The sequence below is a fragment of the Bos indicus genome, chromosome 12 (assembly GCF_029378745.1).
Source record: "Bos indicus isolate NIAB-ARS_2022 breed Sahiwal x Tharparkar chromosome 12, NIAB-ARS_B.indTharparkar_mat_pri_1.0, whole genome shotgun sequence".
NCBI classification, from domain to species: domain Eukaryota; kingdom Metazoa; phylum Chordata; class Mammalia; order Artiodactyla; family Bovidae; genus Bos; species Bos indicus.
The window spans coordinates 68828776-68854504 of record NC_091771.1 but is presented as its reverse complement, the minus strand read 5'-3'; the positions used below and the strand labels follow the sequence as shown (position 1 = coordinate 68854504).

At 38.7% G+C, this 25729-nt stretch overlaps 1 protein-coding gene across 3 annotated transcripts; it reads left to right on the top strand.

The window, feature by feature from the left end:
- The first annotated feature begins 1445 nt into the window (after positions 1-1445).
- Positions 1446-25729, top strand: TGDS (TDP-glucose 4,6-dehydratase). 3 transcript variants are annotated; one of them, XM_070800381.1, is made up of 12 exons: positions 1446-1668; positions 3740-3806; positions 4575-4643; positions 5802-5892; positions 10538-10680; positions 11796-11894; positions 13264-13323; positions 14557-14600; positions 15219-15384; positions 17627-17685; positions 18230-18327; positions 22640-25729. In XM_070800381.1, exons 1-12 carry the CDS (start codon positions 1583-1585, stop codon positions 22675-22677), a joined length of 1020 nt encoding a protein of 339 aa, XP_070656482.1. In that variant the 5' UTR covers positions 1446-1582; the 3' UTR covers positions 22678-25729. The 3 variants fall into 3 exon arrangements, with proteins under 3 accessions (XP_070656482.1, XP_019827190.2, XP_070656483.1); XM_019971631.2 differs by lacking the exon at positions 22640-25729 and adding an exon at positions 19894-21516 and having other exon boundaries at positions 1449-1668; XM_070800382.1 differs by lacking the exons at positions 1446-1668; positions 22640-25729 and adding exons at positions 3519-3537; positions 19894-21516.

Here is a 25729-nt window from a genome sequence, read left to right as displayed (position 1 = left end):
TTGGTCCTGAAAAAAATCTGAACATGGGCCTTGAATACTGCGAGATTTCTTCTTTTTCTAATCTTCATGATCAACTTCATTTCTCTCATTGAAGACAGGCTTCTTGCTTCCTCATTTCATTTGAATGAGTATAGCTAACAAGTCGCAAATTTTTATAGGTCATCAGAGTTCAATAAGAGCAACCAGACTATGCTAAAACCTTAGCCCAATTCCAAATCCCAGGAAGAGGATTCAGTTAGCGTATGATGAGTCAGATGCACATTCTATGGGCTGCCTGGGTGAGTAACTTGGGAAGATGATAAAAGGTAGGGAAGTCTGGTCAGATAAAACCATAAGTGTTCACTGCAATGTATTTTGGCATTCATTCCATGTTGGAACATCCTTTTTAAAGGCCATTATCATTCAATTTGGAGAAGGCAATGGCACCCCACTCCAGTACTCTTGCCTGGCAAATCCCATGGACGGAGGAGCCTGGTGGGCTGCAGTTCATGGGGTCGCACAGAGTCGGACACGACTGAAGTGACTTAGCAGCAGCAGCAGTGTCATTCAATTGCATTACATTAAATTTTATGAGCCCATTGCATTAAATTGTATCAGCCCATTACATTTAAAAAGTGAGACAATACTTGTAGGTATATACATTGTATCCATATTTTTGTTACTGTAAGCAATATAGAAGTGAACATATTTTTTTTGCAATATCTATATTATACATCATGAAATTTGGGGATCATAGAGTGGTCTGTCAAAGCTATGGTTTTTCCAGTAGTCATGTTTGGATGTGAGAGTTGGACTGTAAAGAAGGCTGAGTGTAGAAGAATTGATGCTTTTGAACTGTGGTGTTGGAAAAGACTCTTGAGAGTCCCTTGGACTGTAAGGAGATCCAACCAGTCCTTCCTAAAGGAAATCAGTCCAGAATATTCATTGGAAGGACTGATGCTGAAGCTGAAACTCCAATACTTTGGCGACCTGATATGAAGAACTGACTCATTGGAAAAGACCCTGATGCCGGGCAAGATTGAAGGCGGGCGGAGGAGGGGACGACGAAGGATGAGATGGTTGGATGGCATCACCGACTGGATGGACATGAGTTTGAGTAAGCTCCGGGAGTTGGTGATGGACAGGGAAGCCTGGCAGTCCAGCAGCAAAGAGTCGGACACGACTGATCTACTGAACTGAACTGAGAGTCGTCTCTGCGTTTGAAATTTTCATATATATTACTACTTGTTTCCCTCCAAAAGGCTGTAACAAAAAGACCCTTCCACGTATACTGAGTATTCCCATTCTTCTTGCGTGCATGCTAAGTCGCTTCAGTCCTGTCTGACTCTGTGCGACCCTATGGACTGCAGACTGCCAGGCTCCTCGGTCCTAGGATTCTCCGCTGTGCCTGGGCGCGCACACAGGAGGGCCCCGCCCAGCCCTCGGTGGGCGGGGACAAGTCGGTCTAAGCTCCGGAAGCGGCAGCTGTCTGCTCCTTTAACGTGTCGCGGGGAGTGGGACGCGTCGCAAAAAGTCGCGGTGGAACTTCCCTACGATCTACAGACCTGGCACTTTACGGTGCCAATCCCTGCTGAGCTGGGAGATGTCGGTTGCGGGCCGCGCCGAGTCCTTGGGTCCTCCCGACAGCTTTGCGAAGCGGGTCCTGGTGACCGGGGGTGCTGGTTTCATGTAGGTAACGGCGCCGCTGGCCGAATAGTGGCTCCCCAGAAACCCCAGCCTTTCCTGCGCCTCTGCTTGCACTTGGCAACTTGGGACCAGCTTTGGGGATCTGATTGACAGGGGGAGGGTCTTAACGCACGACCTGGATCATTCCACCTTCTCCTCCTTTCCTGGCCTGCGAAGACGTGGCTCCTTTGAAACTACGACTTCTTTTAAATGTCTCCCAATCAAAGCAGAAGTGCCGTGGTACTGTCCCCCTTTCTACCTGGCCGGAGATGTACCTGTCTCTCTTTTGAGCACTCACGCTTTGCAGAAAGCTTCTCATCAACTGCTCCAAGCCCGGTCCGGTTCCCACCCTACCTTCATCCCCTCGAAACACAGGCCTTGTACGTGTAGGCTTCATGAAACGGTTTTTGGATTGTGAGGGAGGTTTCATTTATGCAGCCGACTTAAAAATCCTCTGCCGGTGTTTTGACCTATACTAGTCAATGGCAACCCACTCCAGTGTTCTTGCCTGGAGAATCCCAGGGACGAGGGAGGCTGCTGGGCTGCCGTCTATGGGGTCGCACAGAGTCAGACACGACTGAAGTGACTTGGCAGCAGCAGCAGTCGTCTGAAAGCCTCTTTCCGTCTCACACCCGTATTTAATCAGCAAGTCCTCTCTCTACTTCCTAAGCGACCACATCTCACCTTCCTCCCCATTTGACCCTAAACCCTGTTACTGTCCGCTTTTGCCTGGACTACTACTGTAACCTCCTGATTAGTCATATCACTTTCACCCTTTTCCCTTAGAATTTGTTCTCACGCACAGAGTCTGTGTTTGTTAAGTAAACAGGTGTCTCATTTCACTCCAAAGGTTCATTTCAGGCTTAAAATAATATCCAGACTCTTAGTTACATCTAGAAGACTCTCAGGGGCCCAAGCTGGAACCTGATCTCCTGTCTTTCTTCCTCTTGCTTTTCTGTGCCTGCCACCCTTACCCCCTGAAACATGGAAGGCTAGCTCTTTTGAGGCGTTGGTCCTTGCTTCCTCTTTGCTGATGCTCTTTGTTTTTGCATAACTCAGTTTAGATATTTGCTCAGACATCACCTCCACCTGGCCCACCCTATCTAAGTAGCCCTTCTCCCAACTAACACACTTACCACTACCTGAAATAATATTGCATATTTGTGTTTACTTAGTGTCTGCATTCGCATCCTAGGATGTAAACTGGTGAAGGCAGAGACTATGGTTCCCTCAACACCTGGCAGAATGCTCCCACTGCATTAGTACATTAGATCACCTCTTCTAATGGGTCAGTGACTTGGAGGAGGGTACTAGGCAAGTTTTCTTTAGTGAAAGGGAAGCGTGGGCATAAAAGGGTGGTAAAGTGCTGGCCCAGGAAAGGTACATCCTAGAAAATTATGTGAAAGAGCTGTCATGTACAAACTCTGAATTCATAATTTGTTCCTAGGAGCCCAACGTTTTGGTGCATATGATAAAATCTGGTGGATTATCTCACAGATGCCTCTGTCTCCACTTCAGGGTCCTCTGATACCCATAATGCCACTATGGATATTCACCTCAGGATGGTTTCAGCAGTTCTTAGCCTTGGAAACCAAGGTTTACCCTAGAACTTCTCTAGGACCTTCCTCTCTCCCCACCCCCAGGATTCTACTTTACACCATCAAATTCTTATATCAAGAAATAGGATTTCTGTAGACATGCAGAAATTGCAATAAGATTACATTAAACATGGACAAACTGACCATCACCTGTTGTATTTATGATAGTGCTTTACTCCCATACTCAAAGCATGCATGGTAGCATCTTTTGGCTAATTATTTTTTTATATCCAGGACCAATGAATTCTCTCTTCACCATAGTGTAAAAGGGAAGGTAAGACCTTGTATATCAATACTGTTGAGAAGATTAATGAAAAGTGTGGATCATATATTCAGCATCGTTATTCTTTCTGTTATCTTGCAATAATTTGATGGCATCTTTGAATAGTTTCCTCATACTCAATAGCTTAGGGTAACATTTGAAAATTTAAGGAAAAGGTTAAATTTCTACTAACAAGATATGCTTTTTTCTATAGAGCGTCACATATGATTGTCTCTTTAGTAGAAGATTATCCAAATTATATGATCATAAATCTAGATAAGGTAAGTTTGACAAAAATGAGCTCCATGTAAAAAGAAAATGAACTCTGTGTACTGAAACTTATTTATATTTTTAAAAAGTATTAGAATCCTGTCATGCTGATACTTTAGTTTTGTATTTAGTCATTTTTAGCAACTTAGCCTACCTAGTCATGTGAGCATACAAGTTTTTAATCTTACATAAAGTCTTGATACTTTTAAATTTGTTATCATAGCCCATAATGTAAAGGTTTTAACTATGGTGTTTTTACTGTAAGAAAGTCTTCACTCTAAATTCAACATTTGGTGTAATATTTAGTGTAATCTTGTGGTTGTTAACCTTTTTTGGCATTAAGGTATTCTGATTATTTTATTTTATTATATGGTTTTATAACTGCCACCTCCTGAAAATTGTATATTTATTTTAAAAACTAAAGTGTAGTTAATTTAGTTTTGAGAATATTTCTGTAATAATTGTAATCTCCCTGGAGATTCTGAGAGCCACGATTCATAATCATTGCATTGTTGACTTTAAGCACAAGATACAATTAGTTACTATAATTTCATAAAGCATAATAGTAAAAAAATATAAAGACAAAAAATAATCTTTAAGTCTTAATTATTTTTGCCTGCCTACCACAGACAGTAAGTTTTCCCCCATTGGTATACACTGATTTGCTAATAATGTTACGGTTAGAAGATCTATAGTATTTAAAATAAATTGATATTTTATAAGAAAAGCTATTTATTATCACTTTTTGTGTTGTTTTTGCCCCCCTTACTTATTTTAAGTTGGATTACTGTGCAAGCTTGAAGAATCTTGAAACCATTTCTAATAAACACAATTATAAATTTATACAGGTATGAAAGTATTCTTATAATTATATAATTATTTTGTACTGTGCCTCTTAGTCATTCAGACATTACTATAGCTTTCTACTTTGTAAACCTGTGTGATATAGGCTTGGAAAGCATGTTATTAATGACCTTTTTAATTTCAGAAGCACATGTGCTATAGAGAATATTACTGATACTTGTAGACTGATACTGCATTATAGTTACATTTGATTTTTGGTGCCTTGGCAGATCTATGAGTAGCTGATTGAACTTCCATGGTATGTAATTTTTAGGTCCTCACTAGCCTTCTAAATAAGGCCTTGCTAGGACTTAAAGAGATTGATACAAAGTAGGGTGTTACTTAGGTCAGTGAGTCATCAAAAGCCCAGCTTACAGCCCATGGTAGTTTTTTCCCATGAAGTTGATGAATTGGCCCTGGAAGGCTGATTCTTATTAGCCGCTCTTCGAAGAGTCCAAAGAATAAACCCCGTCACTAATTCAGAAAGGGAAATTTTAATGTCAAATGGAACTGCCTTGTGATTTATGTTTTTTAAGTAATTGTACAAACTCTCTTTTTAACAGCAGATCATAAAGATTATACTAGGCAAACATTTCATAATTTTTTTCTCCTGTGTGAAACTGTTTCCTTCAGTTACTGAAGAATTGTTAAGAATACATATTTTTAGAAGAACTAGTATGTACATATAACATTAAAAATATTTACTTAGTTATGGTGAAATCTTACTTACTTACTTATGGTGAAATCCATAATTCCAGTTGTTACACTTACTTTAAATATACTTCAATAATGGTTATCTCAAACTTTTAAAAATATGTTTACATTTTTTCCTGCTAACATAGTTACCTCAGGTTGGCAAGAATATTAAGGAAAAAAAACTACCACAGTCCATAGTAGTAGTTGGTGCTCAAAAAAATACTGTTTTAGATGCTTACTTACAAAAACATATTTTGCATTGAATATCTTGTATACTAAAATGCAGGAGAAATACCCCATGACTGTACTTCACCCTTCAATTGAATTTTCAAGATATTCTTTTCTACGCCTGGGGTGGGGATTACCTTTTTTTTTTTATCATTTTTTTTGTTCATGAAATAAAATGGTTATTATGATGGAGAGTGCTCGATGAAACTTAGTTTTTTCATGTTTGCTTTTTAATATAGGGTGACATATGTGATTCTCACTTCGTGAAACTACTTTTTGAAACAGAGAAAATAGACATAGTACTACATTTTGCCGCACAAACACATGTAGGTAAGCACTGTTTTATGTTGCAGCTATGTTAGGCGAAGTTTTTTCCAGTGTCTAGCCAAAATCAAGGTCCAGTAATGGGGTCCAACAAATAGGTACTCAGCGTACGTGAAGGAACATATACCGTGTTTATCAGAAAAGCCCATGGTCACTCTGTCATCAGGATACTTGGTGCTTTCCAGATTACCTGTGTTAGTGTAGGGTAGAATGTAACCTTGAGCACTATCTGAAAACTGAGTTTAACCAAATCCAGAACAGTGATTCCTTCTGGGGAAATGGGCCTTCAGCTGTATTTTTCTATTGTTTTTCTTAAGGTGGATGGTTGATACCTTATATTTTTATCCATACTGTTTTGTCCTGAGATATCTTCTAATAATTTGTCTAGTATTTTATATTGTGACATATAACGTATATTCAGAAGAATTTAGAAGTAAGGTTAAATAAATGATGATCATAAAATACCCAGGTAGCCATCACCTAAACAAAAGGTAGAATGTTGCCGAGCCCTCTTTGGGAGTAGTATTCCTACTGCCTTAGTACTTGATTTTTAAGTTACAATCTCCCTTGGTGTTCTCTGCAGCTTTACTATCTCTATTTATCTCTAAATATCTCTGTATTTATCTCTACAGAGTTTAGGTTAGTTTTGCCTGTTTTTAGATTTTATAAAAAGGCATACATAAAATAACATGGAGGTGTGTTTGGTCTTGATATTCCATTCTGGTAGATTCATCCCTGCAGTTAGGTGGAGGTATAATTTCTTCACTGTCAGTGACATACAGTATTCATCTCTTTAAGTATATAACACTTCCTGTGTCTGTTTTACTCTTGTTGGTCATTTGGATTATTTGCACTTGGGGGAACTTTGAACAGTACTACCATTAAAACATTCTTACACATGCATCTGGGTACACATTAATACACATTTCTCTCAGTATAGCACTGGCATCATAAGATCTGCACACTTCAACGTAGAGATAATTTCCAGTTAGTTCCCAAAGAAACTGTACGAATTTCTTCTTCTCCAGGAGTATAGGAAACCTCCTGTTATTCCAGATGTCACCAAATCTTAGTTTTGTTAGTTTTTTCCATTTTTGTTGATCTGAGTAGTGTGCAGAGTGATATCTCATTATGGTTTTAATTTGTATTTCCCGGATTACTAATGAAGCTGTGTACCTTTTATAGGTTTCTTAATAATTTAAATTTCTTGTTTTGTGAAATCCTATTGAAATCTTTTGCCTATTTTTAAATTGGGTTAGTTGCCTTTTTCTCACTGATTTGTAGGAGTATATACATATATATTCCCTGGTGGCGCAGATGGTAAAGCGTCTGTCTACGATGCGGAAGACCCGGGTTCAATCCCTGGGTTGGGAAGATCCCTTGGAGAAGGAAATGGCAATCCACTCCAGTACTATTGCCTGGAAAATCCCATGGACAGAGGAGCCTGGACTGTAGGAGGCTACAGTCCATGGGGTCGCAAAGAGTCAGACACAACTGAGCGACTTCACGTTCGCGTTCACGTTTGTTCATACATATATGTATGTATACACACACACACACACACACACACACACACACATATGTATAGATGGGATGCTAGTCCTTTGTTGGATGTACTACAGATATCTTCTCCCACTCTGTGGCTTATCTTTCCATGTTTTTTTTTCTTTCCATGTTTTTGCTAGTGTGTTTTGATGAACAGATGTTCTTACATAAATTCTTAATTAATTTATGTATCTTTTATGTTATTGTTAATGTTTTGGGGGTCTTAAGAAATTCTCTTTCACCCCAAGGTCTTGAATATATTCTCCTGTATTATTTTTGAAAAGGTTTGCAGTTTCGCCTTTCACATTTCGATTTGTAATCCATCTGAAATAGATTTTTATATGCAGTGTAAGATGAGAATCCGGTTTTATTTTTGAATACTAATTGGACCTCTTCTGTTTATGGGAAAGTTCATCAGTTTTCACTGCCCTGTCATATATCAAGTATCTTTATATAAGGAACTGTTTCTCAACTCCCCATTTGTCTATTTGTCTGTGCCTGTGCTGATTACACAATATATTGACTAATCTTTCATATCTGTTAGAACAAATTCTTTTACTTGATTAATGACAAAGCAGTTTTCCTTCCAGCAGTTTATGAGATGCTTACCATTACTTCCTCTTGTCAGCGTTTGGTGACTTTATTATATGTTTCCTTGATTATGAATGAGGTTAAAACCTTTGCATTTGTTTATTGGAATATTCTCCTCCCTTTCCTATTCGTATATGTCTTTAGAAAGTTTCTGTGTAAGTCTCTATACCATTTTCTAAAGAATTATCAGTTTTTTCCACTAAAGATTTTTATTAGTCATATATTTATTTATTTACTTCTGACCTCACCACATGGCTTATGGAATCTTAGTTCCCTGACCAGAGATCGAATCCTGGGGCCACAGCAGTGAAAACACCTACTGCTAACCACTGTACCACAAGGGAATTCCTCTATAAGTCCTTTATGTACTCTGAATTCAAGCCTTTTGCCACTACTGTTTTTCAGTCTGTGATTGGCCTTTTCATTTTCTTAAAGGTATCTTTTGACCAGTTGAAATTCTTCACTTCAGTGTAGTCCATTTGTCTACCTTTTCCTATAGGGTTAGTTCACTTTGTTATCTGTGTAAGAATTCTTTTCGTACCTCCAAGGTCATGGAGATATTCTCTTATATTCTATTCATAAAAGTCATTGTTTTGCCTTCTACATTCAGATTTTTTCCCGCATGTCAATATTGGTTTGACCCAACACAGTTTATTGAAAAGACTCAGCCTTTTCCCACTGCCCCTTTATTGGAGATCAGTTCAGTTCAGTCACTCAATCATGTCTGACTCTTTGCGACCCCATGAACTGCAGCACTCCAGGCCTCCCTGTCCATCACCAACTCCCGGAGTCCACCCAAACCCATGTCCATTGAGCCATCCAACCATCTCATCCTCTGTCGTCCCCTTCTCCTCCTGCCCTCAATGTTTCCCAGCATCAGGTCTTTTCAAATGAGTCATCTCTTTGTATCAGGTGGCCAAAGTATTGGAGTTTCAGCTTCAACATCAGTCCTTCCAGTGAACACCCAGGACTGATCTCCTTTAGGATGGACTGGTTGGATCTCCTTGCAGTCCAAGGGACTCTCAAGAGTCTCCTCCAACATCACAGTTCAAAAGCATCAATTCTTCTGCGCTCGGCTTTCTTTATAGTCCAACTCTCAAATCCATACATGACCACTGGAAAAACCATAGCCTTAACTAGATGGACCTTTGTTGGCAAAGTAATGTCTCTGCTTTTTAATATGTCTAGGTTGGTCATAAATTTCCTTCCAAGGAGTAAGCATCTTTTAATTTCATGGCTGCAATCACCATCTGCAGTGATTTTGGAGCCCCCAAAAAATAAAGTCTGACACTGTTTCCACTGTTTCCCCATCTATTTCCCATGAAGTGATGGGACCAAATGCCACGATCTTAGTTTTCTGAATGTTGAGCTTTAAGCCAGATTTTTCACTCTCCTTTTTCACTTTCATAAAGAGGCTCTTTAGTTCTTCACTTTCTGCCATAAGGGTGGTGTCATCTGCTTATCCAAGGTTATTGATATTTCACCCCTCAATCTTGATTCCAGCTTGTGCTTCTTCCAGCCCAGCGTTTCTCATGCTATACTCTGCATATAAGTTAAATAAGCAGGGTGACAATAGACAGCCTTAACATACTCCTTTTCCTATTTGGAACCAGTCTGTTGTTCCATGTTCAGTTCTAACTGTTGTTTCCTGACCTGTATACAGGTTTATCAAGAGACAGATCAGGTGGTCTGGTATGAACATCTCTTTCAGAATTTTCCACAGTTTATTGTGGTCCACACAGTCAAAGGCTTTGGCATAGTCAAGAAAGCAGAAATAGATGTTTTTCTGGAACTCTCTTCCTTTTTTGATGATCCAGCAGATGTTGGCAATTTGATCTCTGGTTCCTCTGCCTTTTCTAAAACCAGCTTCAAGTACCCATATACACATGGTTCTGTTTCTGGGCTCCTGTTCTGTTTCACTGGTCTTTGTCTATCCTTATGCCATTACCACACTCTAATTACTGTAACTTTATAATAATTCTTGATACCAGCAAAGCAAACCCTGCTACCTTTTAGTTGGTCCAAAACCTTTAAAATTTAGGAGCACTTAAGATTTTAGCTGTATCATGTCTTCTTTTTCTTTTTAAAATTAAAAACAAAAAGGTTTTCCTATAAAAATAGCACTGATAGTTTTCTAGGTTCTAAGAATGTACATGTAGTATGTAATTTAAGCTTGAAGAAGTCATAAATAGCATTTCACCTTTATGTTAGTTTTACCACTGTTGCAGTTATGGTAAATGAAAAAACGTAAATAGAGCTCTTCTTTGAGACCCCATGGACTATAGCCCCCCAGGCTCCTCTGTCTATGGGATTCTCCAGGCAAGAATACTGGAGTGTGTTGCCATGCCCTCCTCCAGGGGATCTTCCCAACCCAAGGATTGAACCCAAGTCTCCCGCATTGCAGGTGGATTCTTTACCATCTGAGCCACCAGGGAAGCCCACGCCTGAGTCTACTGGTTGCTATTTCCTTTGTCCTTTGAAAGGAACTGTTCCGGATTTTTCTTCTTTTTTTTAGACCTTTCATTTGTCCGTGCCTTTGAGTTTACCTATGTTAATGTTTACGGTACTCATGTGTTGGTAAGTGCTGCTCATGAAGCCAGAGTGGAGAAGTTTATTTACGTCAGCACGGATGAGGTCTATGGAGGCAGTCTTGATAAGGTGAGCTTAGAAGATGTCTGTTTCAACTACGTACCCTGTACCACCATACAAACTTGTCTGATGAAAATACTCTAGACTTTTTTTTAATCCTCTGATTTTACACACTTGTGGGACTCTTCAGACTGTTATTCCATTGTTTAAATCAAGTAATACCAGCCCACATAGGAAACAACAGCCTAGTCTGGTACAGATTTTATATAATTTGATAGTCTTTTGAAAGTGAGCTCTTACTGCCCACCCAGTCTTACATCGTGAATGTCATTCCCATGGGCCAGCACATGTATAAGTTAGGCTGCAACGTAAGGCCTGTCTTCCTTATCTTCTGCTCAGAAAAGCACATTGCACTGTCAAGGAGTGAGTGTGAAATTGTTATAGAAGCTGGAATCTGTTCTCTGTTAATCATTTGTAAACATTATACTTTACACAACAAGTGGCTCCATTGTTCAGTCTTTATTTTTCATAGTGTTTACAGTGACCTCATTTTATTTTTAAAATATATTTATTTACCAAAACACATATAGAATGGAAAAAAAAAAAAAGTAGCTTGAAAAGACTTATAGTGAAAAAAAGCAGACCTGACCGTTTCTCTTTAATGCCCCATCCCACTTCTGAGAATCAACCATTTGCAAAATCTCTCTGCAATTTTTATCAGCAAGCTTCTTCCTTCTTATACTCTCATCGACCTACATCAGATATGACACAGTAGCCAGGATGTTTTTTAAAACCTAAGTCAGATCTTGATGTTATTCTGATCAAAAACCCGTCAGTGTTTTGACAGAGGCCTTCAGGGTTCCACATGCTCTGGCCTCTAGCTTTCCAACCTTATCTCACATTTCTCTTCCCCAACACCAGCCTCCTTGTAGTTCCACTGGACTCAGTTCTGTCTCAGGGACTTTGCACTTGCTGTCCTGTCCTCCTTGTAGGGTTGTTGTGAACTATAAAGAAGTTATTACATGTAAAGAAAGTGCTTAGAAAAGTGCCAGGCACATAGCTGGGTTTCAATAAATGTCTTTTAAATGTAAGTGGTTAACATTTCAAGTTTGTAATATGTTCTCTGATTTTTCAACTTAGCAAGTGTACATAATACTTAGTTTTTAATATATCTTTAAAATTAGGAATTTGATGAATCTTCACCCAAACAACCTACAAATCCTTATGCATCATCTAAAGCAGCTGCTGAGTGTTTTGTACAGTCTTATTGGGAACAGTATAAGGTAAGAATTGGCTTCAGAAACTGGAATCATTTTTGTTTTTTTGGACTTCGGTATTAAAACTCCAGGTTATCATTAGCCAGCATTTTATTTTTAGAGTAGAAGACATAGTAGGAGAGGGAGAGGGTGGGATGATTTGGGAGAATGGCATTGAAATATGTATAATATCATATATGAAACGAGTCGCCACTCCAGGTTCGATGCACGATACTGGATGGTTGGGGCTGGTGCACTGGGACGACCCAGAGGGATGGTATGGGGAGGGAGGAGAGAGGAGGGCTCAGGATGGGGAACACATGTATACCTGTGGCAGATTCATTTTGATATATGGCAAAACCAGTACAATAAAATAAAATTAAGATGAGAAGACATAGACTGAGAAAAGTTATATATTAAGGAATCTAAAAAACTAATTTTCAACATTTTGTGGACAAAGCATTGACCTTTCTTCTTAGCCAGTCTATCATTTAAAGGAACAATTTCTAGGGATTTCCCTGGCAGTCCAGTGGTTAGGACTTGGCGCTTTCACTGCCATGGGCCTTGGTTCAGTCCCTGGTCTGGGAACCAAGATCCTGCAAGCCACACAGTATGGCCAAAACAGCAAATAAAAAAATAAAGGAGCAATTCATATATATGTTGTTTCTACTTCGCTAATAGGTAGAGTGTGACAGCTAGAGTGAAAAGCCCTGTTGGAAAATCCTGATTCCAAGGAGTCCTCAGAGTGAAGGGAGACAGAGGCAGAGGAGATTCCCTTACCTGCCACTGCTCCTCTTGGCCCCTCATGAATGGAGCTGGATTTGTCCCCTTGGCTGCGTTAGTGTCCCTGCGGGAGCCTTGCCTACTATGAATCAACAGCTCGAATCCCTGCACTTCACTTCCCACTGATCTTCCAGTTATTCGGGACTGGGTCAGACAGGAGAAGCGAGGAATTACTTCAGGTTCTCTAGCCTCCTATGGTCCAGTAGTGTTGGTCTTGTAGCTCTTTTCATTTGTAAGGGCTGGTCCCACAGAGAAAGCCAGCTTGGAAGTTTAACATCTCAGGTGGTCTTTGAAATAATCAGGTGGAAATGTCTTTAGTTTCCTGCAATCAGACCTACAAACCCGCCTCCATCTATTTTCATCCTTCCCTTGTCCCAGTAAAGAGACTTCTACTTTCTTTTGGAGCCTCTGTCTTTTTCTGAATCTCATCCTCTCCTGTCTTTTTAGGAACCTTACATTAGAAAAAAATCCCTTCGCTTCTGTCCTAAAGGTGTGTGGAATTATTTAGCCAAAAGTGCCCATATTTTTAGTTTTATCTAAAGAGAAAACTACTTGTCTTTAGATAATCAATTATTGGACCTTTCCGTGACCTTAATGTCAAATACTCTTTAAGTTTCCAGTTGTCATCACACGAAGCAGTAACGTTTATGGACCACATCAATATCCAGAAAAGGTACATTTTACTTTGAATTCACGTTGTGTTTTAGTGATTTTAACTTCTCCTGATTTAAAATAATCTCACTTCAGTGATTTGTACAAAATAATTTATGTTGTAATTAACCATAATTATAAATGCTATATAGGCCACATGCAAATCTCAGTAGGTTTGGAGTTTGACAACTTGATTTAAGTCTCAGCTTGATACTTACAAGCTGGAATGGCCTCAGTTAGGCCCTTTGAGCATCATCTTTAACTTGATGGGTAATGATAATATTTAGGAAGAATTTTGAAAGATCCAGTGAGATGATGTGTGTGAACATGCCTTGTACGTTGCAGGATTCTAAAGCACTATAGAATACTCCCATCATTAACATCTTGCCGGTGAAGACTCCTTCCTAGTCTGCAGTCAGGCCATATGTCAGGCTGTAAAGAAAGGTAGACACTAGTTAGAGAGTGATGCAGGAAGCTTGTACATAAATTTGTCTTATAGTCCACTGATAAACTGTTCCCCAACTCCTCTGTACTATGCAGGCCTGAGTCTTCCAGAAAGTAGTTTAGCAAATACAACGTGTTGTTAAAAGGCTGAAAATGTATATATGGTTGATTCTGTAACATAAAGCTCAATGTTAAGTAACTACTAGTCTTACTGCTAAACATTTGAACTGGATTTTCTTACTTCTTAGCTATTGCATTGATCTGTGTGCCCAAAGAAAAGGGCCATATCATAATCTGCTGATATTAATATATAATTGGCTTAATTTTTAGAATATTCTTAACATGCATATTATTAATTTAATAATTTCTTGTCTCACCATGTTTAACATGAATTTTCTTTGTATACAGTGGCACTGGAATTGCTTTATATTAATTTCACAATAACTTATTGTGTAGATACTGTATATAAAGTAAAAAGTAAGCTATGATTCATGCCGATAGAAAACCAACACAAAAGTGAGCTTACAGTGAGAATAAACTGTTCGTGAAGACTTTACCTGAACTCTTTTTCACTATTTATATCATTTTATCTTCATTTTAATCTAGCGATAACTGGTTTTATGAAATAGGAAATGATCTTAGAGTTCTTTTACTTATCAAAATTACAATAGGTATTTTGTGAACTGATAATTAAAATTTATCCTTACGTGTGTTTCTTAACAATAATATTCTTTTAATGTTATGATGAGTTCAAGTTTATAATTATGAATGAATTTCCAAAGTCTGAAATGATATTTAAATATTCTTTTAGGTTATTCCAAAATTTATATCTTTACTACAACACAACAGGAAATGGTATGTTATTTACCTTTATATGTATGTTTTTCTGGTATGTTAGAGTATTTAGTGTCAGTCTTTCTTGAAAATCATAGAGCGGTAGAGTTGGAGGCCTTAGAGTTTAGTGTCACAACAAATTTAACAATGCCTTCTACAACTAGTAGTAATAGTTTTAGTTTTTAAAATAATTATAATGGTTAATTCATCTTTATAATTTGGTTACTAAAATAATTTTAATCCTTAAATAATCTACCTTAAAAGTTTGAGTTATGGCATTAAACAATTTGTCATCTATCTTTATGTAATTTTATTTTTTTCAAAAGATGTATTTAATTCCTAGAACTATAGATAGACTTCAAAATGAACTTAAGGTATAGAATTGATGAATAACTATTTCTGCAGGGGTCACTTAGGTGTTTGCCACTTTCCTAATGAGTACCCACAGACGATTTGGAGATGTGTTAAGAATCATGGATAAAATTTAGAAGTCATGAGAATTTGTATTTTCAGTAAGAGATATCTAGGATCTTTATGGGAATTGGCTTCTCTGAAATTGTACTGTCATTGCATTACCCGGATTTGGGAGAGCTTACTTTTTTACACTTTATGATTCTCTTTTTCATTTCATCTTTTTAGCTGCATTCATGGGACAGGGCTTCAAACAAGAAATTTCCTTTATGCTACTGATGTAGTAGAAGCATTTCTCACTGTCCTCAAGAAGGGAAAACCAGGTGAAATTTATAACATTGGAACCAATTTTGAAATGTCAGTTCTCCAGCTTGCCAAAGAACTAATACAGCTGGTATGTATATATTATAAAAGGGTAATATTTTCAAAAGTCACCGAATTAGTGACAATAATCACAAATTTTGTCAAAATCAGCAGTTTACCATTTACTCACTGGAAAAGTGAAAGGTAAGAGAAAGAACTTCATAATTATGTGCTGAGATGTGTCATTTTTGGAAAGTGTATCACTTATTCAATCACAGCTTTCCAGGAAAAAAAATTCCACTATATTAAATGTACATATGCATTATAAGACATAATCAAGTTCAAGAAATCAAATGTTAAATCGTGTGCCCTAGAATCAAGAAACAACGATATATAAATAATAGTTCTGTATGTATTAGTGAGCATCAATTATAAATCTCAAGATGCAGTAGAAAGAGTGACTGAGCAAATGGAAAAGCGTGTTTTCCTTTGCACTACTCACAGAACATTTCTATACTCCAAATGTGTGGGTTTTCCACACCCAGCAATTCTCAGACACCAGCTTAGTAGGGTCCTACAGTTTAACTCAATTCTGACATTATCTACCTGTAGATGGTGTCAGATCCCATAGGTTAAGGGTTCAGTCCCACAAGACTGCCCTCACTGTACACGTCAGTTCCGAGACCTGACTCACCTGTGCTTCTGATCAGCCAGGTATAAGTCTGAGATAATCTGTTAGAGGAAGTCACAGAACTCAGGAAAAGAGTTTGCCCACTGGATTACCGGTTTATTACAAAGAATAGAGGAGATCCTTAGGGCGCATGAAGAAACACAAGCTGGAATCGAGATTGTGGGGAGAAATATCAATAACCTCAGATATGCAGATGATACCACCCTTATGGCAGAAAGTGAAGAGGAACTAAAAAGCCTCTTGATGAAAGTGAAAGTGGAGAGTGAAAAAGTTGGCTTAAAGCCCAACATTCAGAAAACGAAGATCATGGCATCCGGTCCCATCTCTTCATGGGAAGTGGATGGGGAAACAGTGGAAGCAGTGTCAGACTTTATTTTTCTGGGCTCCAAGATCACTGCAGATGGTGACTGCAGCCATGAAATTAAAAGACGCTTACTCCTTGGAAGGAAAGTTATGACCAACCTAGATAGCATATTGAAAAGCAGAGACATTACTTTGCCAACAAAGGTTCATCTAGTCAAGGCTATGGTTTTTCCAGTGGTCATGTATGGATGTGAGAGTTGGACTGTGAAGAAGGCTGAGCGCCGAAGAATTGATGCTTTTGAACTGTGGTGTTGGAGAAGACTCTTGAGAGTCCCTTGGACTGCAAGGAGATCCAACCAGTCCATTCTGAAGGAGATCAGCCCTGGGATTTCTTTGGAAGGCATGATGCTAAAGCTGAAACTCCAGTACTTTGGCCACCTCATGTGAAGAGTTGACTCATTGGAAAAGACTCTGATGCTGGGAGAGATTGGGGGCAGGAGGAGAAGGGAACGACAGAGGATGAGATGGCTGGATGGCATCACTGACTCGCTGGACGTGAGTCTGAGTGAACTCCGGGAGTTGGTGATGGACAGGGAGGTCTGGCGTGCTGCGATTCATGGGGTCGCAAAGAGTCAGACACGACTGAGCGACTGATCTGATCTGATAGGGCACACGATACGAGGGAAAGGAGATGGAGCTTCCTACCCTCTCCGTGTGTGCCGCCCTCCCAGCACCTGGAAGCTTTCCTCTTGGGGTCTTTATGGAGGCTTCATTAAGTAGGCATGATGGATTTAATCATGGCCACTGATGATTAGTTCAACTTCTAGTCTCCTCTCCTTCCCGGAGGTGGGAGCAGGGAAGCTGAGTTCCATCCTCTAATTGCTGGGTTGGTTCCCTTGGCAACCAGTCTTCATTCTTAGGGGCTTTCCAAAAATCACTCATTAACATAAACTGGATGTAGTTGAAAGGGACTTGTTATAAATAGCAAACAACACCTTTATCTTTCATCACTTAGGTATTTTTAGGAGCTCTGTGCCAGGAACAGGGATGAACATCAAATAGACGTTTCTGATTTTAAATCATAATATCACACTCAGTAATAATCAAAAGCCAAAAAATTCATTTTTTCCTATAGTTTTTATAAAGTGTAATCTTTCTGAGCTTCAGCTAGAATTTAGATTATAAAGTATAGAAAGTGTTAATAAAAATGTTATTCACCTTAGCTGCCTTCCCCACTTGGAGGAGGCTGTTTTTCTTGTAGTTTGAATCAGTTGAATACCATTTTTATTCACTGATCTCATTTTATAATTTGACTTAAACGTCTTCTCCTTTTTGACAGATCAAAGAGACCAATTCAGAGTCTGAAATGGAAAACTGGGTTGATTATGTTGATGATAGGTGAGTAACAAGTTAAAAAATTGGGGGAAAGTTTTCAAGTCTTAGGTACTTATAAGATTATAAATGTATGTCCTTACCCAGAAAAGTTTTCCTCTTCAGTTTTCTGCTAAAATATTTTTTCCTAACTATAAATGTAATAAGAATAAAGTATAACGTTATTACTGGTATGACTTAAAGTTTATTGACCCTTTCCAACTCTGAGATTTCTTTGAATGTGACATAGGGATAATAACATCTTGCTATGTCAGTATTTTAAAATATAATTTCTAATGTCTATAAACTACCAGACCCAGGACATGTAACATAAAGAGTCCTAACAAGTTTATATGTGGTTGAAATAAGTAAAGGATAAGCCACAGAGGGTTAGGCATCTGAATTATAGATGGTTTTTAACATATACTTTATTTTATAAATTTTCTATAATGGGGTCATCAGGGGAAAATTTTTGAGAAAAAAATTTAAATTATGGACTCATTTCTCTTAAGTATTTAGATTTGTAAATATATATCCACAGTGTCATTTTAAATCTGTTTTGTTTTCTAAGACCTACCAATGACATGAGATATCCAATGAAGTCAGAAAAAATACATGGCTTGGGATGGAGACCTAAAGTACCTTGGAAAGAAGGAATAAAAAAAACAAGTATGTTATAAATTGATCCTTTGAGGGTAGGGGGAGATTCAGAAAAATTTTAAGGCACAATAATTTGTTTTTTAGGACACTACAAATTTGGCAGAATGTTATGGTAAATCACTTTCGCTTTTCAAATTTTTGCATTTAATGTATTTCTAACATTAGTAATTAAGTGTCTTGAACTTCACAGACTAACTTCTGATCAGGCTTCTTATTAGCATTTGTCAGATACCTATTTCATTGATTCTCAGATGCACATTTTTCACTTTTTTCACCTCCTTCAGAGGTATGTGTTTTACAGTCACTAGTGTCTGATAACGGAGAAGGCAATGGCACCCCACTCCAGTACTCTTGCCTGGAAAATCCCATGGATGGAGGAGCCTGGTGGGCTGCAGTCCATGGGGTCGCTAAGAGTCAGACACGACTGAGCGACTTCACTTTCACTTTTCAGTTTCATGCATTGGAGAAGGAAATGGCAACCCACTCCAGTGTTCTTGCCTGGAGAACCCCAGGGACGGGGGAGCCTGGTGGGCTGCCGTCTATGGGGTCGCACAGAGTTGGACACAACTGACGTGACTTAGCAGCAGCAGCAGCAGCAGTGTCTGATAATTCTTGTTTCAACTTTTTTTCTTTCTTACTAATCTGTAAAGTAATGGTTCATCTTAAGATCAGGCATCTGAGATTTGGTAAAATAGAGACAGTTGCAGTCTTTGAGTCTCTTGAGTCTTTTTATACTGAAACAAACAAATAGGAAACAAATTTAATGTGTGCAGCAGAAATATATTAAAATAAGTCTATATAAAATCTGTGTATATGTATGTATATCTGTTAAATTCTGTTTAGAAATGAACTCATGAAAAAAGATACCCAAGTGTAGGAAAAAAGTCTTGGTTCAGAACTGGACATAGAAAATACTTATATTGAGTTCTAAAAAGCAAATTCAAAGATAATTTATCATTTTTTTCAACTGAAAAACTTTATTAATAAAGTTATAGATAGCAGCATAAAGTAATTTTGCATATTAACAGAAGGAAGTTCATGTCATCTCACTATGCCTATCATGCAATATTGTGACATTTATTTACATGAACAAAACACTACACTTTTTTCCTGTGACTTTAAAACCAGCACAAGTGACTTAGCTACCTTTTCCCCTGAATTGTCTAAATTCAGAATGTTTTAACCAGCAAATTCAGCATTGAAGGACTTTTGAAGTTAAAGAGAAAAAGAAATGTTGATTCTTTTTTTTTTCTTTTATTTAAACTTTTTATTTTGTATGGTACAGCCAATTGACCATGTTGTGAAAGTTTCAGGTGAACAGCGAAGGGACTCAGCCATACATATTCATGTATCCATTCTCCCCCCAAAATTGTTGATTCTTAAATCTAAGTTTCCAGGTGATGAAACATCTCCTGATTAACATCATTGGTTCAAAATTGAATTGTTTTCATCATTAGGCAATCTTTGCCTACACATTAGCTGATGGGCAAGACTTTTCTTATTTAGTAGGAACTCAGTAAATATGGTTAACTGATGTTTAGTTTTTTTTATTTGTTTTGTCTTTTGTCTTATCAGTTGAGTGGTACAGAGAGAATTTTCACAACTGGAAGAATGCAGAAAAAGCATTAGAACCCTTTCCGGTACAACCACCATTTGTATAGCCGGGACAGTTTTCAGAGAAAGAAGGAAATTATCCTACCTACCTCGACAAGTAGTATGAAATCAAGTGACCAAATGAAGCATCTTCTTTTTCATTTGGAATTAGATTATGACTTTGTGTATAAAATTCAAATGTAAAATGCCTCAATCTTTAGAAGAGGTTCAGTATCAGCATAGGATTTAAATAATCATAATTCTCTCAGAAACATTTTATCCTGAAAATTAGGAACCAGTATGCATAGAAAGACTCCTTGGTAGATGTGGGTCGGGAAGGATGAATTTCCTGTTTCTGAGAACAAGGACAGGTAGCTCTGGGCAGATGACAGCCTTTGCTGACATTGAACTCTCCAGCTTTTCTCACTGCCTAGAAAGTCTCTAAAGTCTTTTAGGCAATATAGGATGAACCTTATGCCCTAATTTATCTTTTTAAGGTCAGATGTTGTGCTACAATTGCTTTAAAAATGGAACAAATGGAAGCATATCTAGCACTTTTTAACTTTTGATAATTTTTATAAAATTAAGTTATAAAAGAGGTAGTTTTTATAGTTTCAAAATCGATCATGGAATTATATAAGTCATCTTGTATCAGAGAAATTTTACCATGTATTAACTGTTTAAAATGATTTTATTTATAAAATTATCAATATTTTCATGTATTTAATGTATCATGTGGCTTTTTTAAAAGTATGTCTTCGTTTTGCTGTACAGAATTTTTAAAAGTACTTGATTATCATGTATTTTTAATTCCTCTCTCCCCTAAAGTCTTTAAGATGATTGGAAAAGGTAACTGATTGGATATCACACCGAGAAAAGGAAGAGTCAAAGGCTATGCCCAACTTTCTGGCTTCAGTGTATGAGTGGTGGCTTATTTCCTCTGTGGAGTGAAAGTGAGGTTATTAACTCAGAAGTGGTCGAGGATGGGTAATAGGAGTGTAGAACATGAAGCTGGGGAAAAGAGTAGTAAGCAGATCCAAAATTAGTTAGGGGACTTGCCAAACAGCTCCCCTTGTGGCTCAGCAAGTAAAGAATCCACCTGCAATGAGGGAAACCTGGGTTCAATCCCTGGGTTGGGAAGATCCCCTGGAGAAGGAAAAGGCTACCCACTCCAGTATTCTGACCTGGAGAATTACATGGACTAAACCCATGGGGTCGCAAAGAGTCAGACACAACTGAGTGACTTTCACTTTCACTTTTCACTTTCACTTGCCAAACAAGAACGAAACATGACCTGAAGTTAAAACACTGTCATTTCAGAATTCTTAGAGCTGTAAGAATAGACTGAGCCAGAGTTGGGCATAGTCTGAGGCATAAGGACCAGAGAGTTGAGTGAGAACAACCGACATGGTGGTCCTCTGGTCTTAGTTGTGTAGGGAAGGAGTGCTTCTTGGAGCTCTGGAGAAAATGGAGTTGGGGTAAGAGCTCAGGGAAGTGGCTGTAGGAAGTTCCAGGCAGAAAATGGAACAAATTGAGAGCAAATTGTCTTCGATGGAGTTTGGTCATTAAGGGTGGATGACAAAATAAAAACACTTATTCCGTGTCCTTTGTTCTTGCATGTATGTTTCTGATCTTTTCGTTCAGTGAAAATACCCTGTATGATGGTATGATGTCCATATGTCAATTTATATCTATCCAAGGGCTTCCCTTGTAGCTCAGTTGGTAAAGAATCTGCCTGCCATGCAGGAGACCTGGGTTCGATCCCTGGGTTGGGAAGATCCCCTGGAGAAGGGAAAGGCTACCCGCTCCAGTATTCTGGCCAGGAGAATTCCATGGACTGTATAGTCCCTGGCGTCACAGAGAGCTGGACTCGACAGATCGACTTTCACTTTCAAAGCCAGAGAATGTGTAAGAGCCAGAGTGAACCTTAAGATAAACTATTTGGATTCATCCTTGGTTAAAAAAAAATAGAAGCACCATTCTGATGAATCATGTTGATAATAAGGGAGCTATACATATGTAGGCTCAGGGAGTATATGAGAAATCTTTATTCCTCCCTTTCAGTTTTGTGGTAAACCAAAAACTGCTCTAAAAAATCATCTTAAAAAAAAACAACTTTGGGACTTCTCTGGTGGTCCGATGGTTACGAATCTGCCTGCCAATGCAGGAGGCCTGGGTTCAATCCCTGATCAGGGAAGATCCCACATGCCACGGGGCAACCAAGCACGTGTACCACGACTACTGAAGCCCCTGTGCCCTACAGCCTGTGCTCTGCAACAAGAGAAGCCACCACAATAGAAGCCTGTGCACTGCAACGAAGAGCCAGCAGCAACCTAAATAGGTAAAATATTTAAAAACAAACAAAAAAGAACAACTTTAGAAAAGAATCAACATGAAAACTTTTTGTCTCCAAGAGCCCTTTAAAATCTGCCTCCCTTTTCCCCTTGCTGTGTATTCAACTTACTGCTGACTTTCATTTTGCCTCCATGGCAGGAATTCTCCTTTGGGTCATCAGCCTCGAAAATCTTGCTGAAAGGGGCTTCCCTGGTGGTCAACTGGTCAAGACTGCACTTCCAATAATGAAGGGGGCACAGGTTTAATCCCTGGGTGAGGAACTAAGGTCCCAGATGCCATGAATGTAGCCAGTAAACTGAGAAATACTTTTAAAAATCTGGGAAATAGCATCTACTCTCACTGCTTTAATTACTATCTTTTTTTTTTTTTCCAGTTCCTTATCCCTACCCAAGATCTCTTCTGAGCTTCTGATCTCCAGTCACCTACAGCCAGACATCCTGGAATGTGAAATCAAGTGGGCCTTAGGAAGCACCACTATGAGCAAAGCTAGTGGAGGTGATGGGATTCCAGTTGAGCTATTTCAAATCCTAAAAGATGATGCTGTGAAAGTGCTGCACTCAATATGCCAGCAAATTTGGAACACTCAGCAGTGGCCACAGAACTGGAAAAGGTCAGTTTTCATTCCAAGCCCAAAGAAAGGCAATGCCAAAGAATGCTCAGACTACCGCACAATTGCACTTATCTCACATGCTAGTAAAGTAATGCTCAAAATTCTCCAAGCCAGGCTTCACTGTGAACCATGAACTTCCAAATGTTCAAGTTGGTTTTAGAAAAGGCAGAGGAACCAGAGATCAAATGGCCAACATCTGCTGGATCATGGAAAAAGCAAGAGAGTTCCAGAAAAACATCTATTTCTGCTTTATTGACTATGCCAAAGCCTTTGACTGTGTGGATCACAGTACACTGTGGAAAATTCTGAAAGAAATGGAAATACCAGACCACCTGACCTGCCTCTTAAGAAATTTGTATGCAGGTCAGGAAGCAACAGTTAGAACTGGACATGGAACAACAGACTGGTTCTAAATAGGAAAAGGAGTACGTCAAGGCTGTATATTGTCACCCTGCTTATTTAACTTATATGAGGAATACATCATGAGAAATGCTGGGCTGGATAAGGCACAAGCTGGAATCAAGATTGCTGGGAGAAATATCAATAACCTCAGATAGGCAGATGACACCACCCTTATGGCAGAAAGTGAAGAAGAACTAAAGAGCCTCTTGATGAAAGTGAAAGAGGAGAGTGAAAAAGTTGGCTTAAAGTTCAACATTCAGAAAACTAAGATCATGGCATCCGGTCCCATCACTTCATGGCAAATAGATGGGGAAACAGTGTCAGACTTTATTTTTTGGGGGTCCAAAATCACTGCAGATGGTGACTGCAGCCATGAAATTAAAAGACACTTACTCCTTGGAAGGAAAGTTATGACCAACCTACACAGCATGTTAAAAAGCAGAGACAAAAAAAAAAAAAAAAAGGCAGAGACGTTACTTTGCCAACAAATGTCCGTCTAGTCAAGGCTATGGTTTTTCCAGTAGTCATGTATGGATGTGAGAGTTGGACTATAAAGAAAGCAGAGCACCGAAGAATTGATACTTTTGAACTGTGGTGTTGGAGAAGACTCTTGAGAGTCCCTTGGACTGCAAGGAGATCCAACCAGTCCATCCTCAAGGAAATCAGTCCTGAATATTCATTGGACGGACTGATGTTGAAGCTGAAGCTCCAATACTTTGGGCAGCTGATGCGAAAAGCCAACACATTTGAAAAGACTCTGATGCTGGAAAAGATTGAAGGCAGGGATGACAGAGGATGAGAGGGTTGGATGGCATCACCGACTCAATGGATATGAGTTTGGGTAAACTCTGGGAGTTGGTGATGGCCAGGGAGGCCTGGCATGCTGCAGTCCATGAGGTTACAAAGAGTTGGACGTGACTGAGTCACTGAACTGAACTGATCTCCAGTTTGAAATAAATTTGATTAAGGGCTCAAAAACTTAAACATAGAATTATCATATGATCCAACAATTTAGGTATATTTCCCAAAGAATTGAAAACAGGATCTCAAACAGGTGCTTGTATACCAATGTTCTAAAGAACATTCCAGAAGCTGGAACCTACCCAAATATACATCTACAAATGAATGAAAAGATGTGGTCAATACAAACAATGGAATGGTATGATTCCACTTAATTGAAGTACCTAAAGTAGGCAAATTCATAGACATAGAAAGTAGAGCAGAGATTGAGCAGAGGCTGAGAGAAGAGGGGAATAATTGCTTAATGGGTGCGGAGTTACTATTTGGTATGATGAAAAAGTTCTGAATGTGGATGATGGTTGCATCCTGAATGTACTTAATGCCACTGAATTGTACACTTAACAATAATTAACATAGTAAATCTTTTGCTATGTAAATTTTAGCACAATAATAAAAATCTTTTTAATATGTACCCAGACCAACAGCATTTTTATCTGTTGTTAGACCTGCAAATTCCTGGGCTCCATCCCAAACTTACAGAATCTGAAACTTTGGGGATGGGGCCCAGTGATTCTGATCACTAATGTTTCAGAACCTCTGCTCTATGATTTGAGACAACTGGGAGAGGAGGCCAGACAGCAACATGATTGGGCCGTGGAGGGGCTTGTCTGCCATGAAAAAAGTGCTTTTACTTCATTTTTCCGGGTTTCCCTGGTGGCTCAGCAGTGAAGGATCTGCCTGCAATGCAGGAGGCCTCTCAGGAGATGGAGGTTCAATCCCTGGAAAGGCAGATTCCCTGGAGAAGGAAATGGCAACTCATTCCAGTATTCTTGCCTGGACAATTCTATGGACAGAGGAGCCTCGTGGGCTACATTCTATGGGATCGCAAAGAATCAGATATGACTGAGTACTCACTCATACCTCATTATTCCAGCACCAGCAGAGAGTTAATTCAGGATTTTAAGGAAGAAATCAACATCATTGGATTTGTGAGATTTATCTAATTCTTAATTTCAAACTAACGTGCTCGTTGCAGAACACTCGGAAAACTAAATCAATAAAAAACACAAACCACTCAGGGTCTACCACTGGACAAAGACTCTGGCTAATATTCAGATGTATGTTCTCCATTTCATTTCTTGGAACGTATATACACATTTTAAAAGACCAAAATGGGATTCGAATGAACTTACTGTTTAGGAGCCTGCTTTTTTTTTTCATTAAGCAATGTATCATGAACATTTTTACATATTATGAGATCTTTTGCCATTTTTATTGACTGAAAAATTACTTTTTTGATAGCTCATTCTGGCAACAGGATGAAAGATGAATTTAAAGGAAAGCAAGATTGAGCTCCTGCAGGGATCCAAGTTATGAAGCCGTGGCAGTAAATCAGGCCGGTGATGATAAGGCCTGAAGTACCACACCCCAAACACATTGCACTGGTGACAGCAGTGAGAACTCTTTAGATTAAAAAACTCATTGATTGAT

Coding starts and splice junctions, on each gene's coding strand:
- TGDS (XM_019971631.2), top strand. CDS start 1,583: ATGTCGGTTGCGGGCCGCGCCGAGTCCTTGGGTCCTCCCGACAGCTTT. Junction 1,669..3,739: donor ACCGGGGGTGCTGGTTTCAT/GTAGGTAACGGC, acceptor TTTTTTCTATAG/AGCGTCACATATGATTGTCT. Junction 4,644..5,801: donor ACAATTATAAATTTATACAG/GTATGAAAGTAT, acceptor TTTTTAATATAG/GGTGACATATGTGATTCTCA.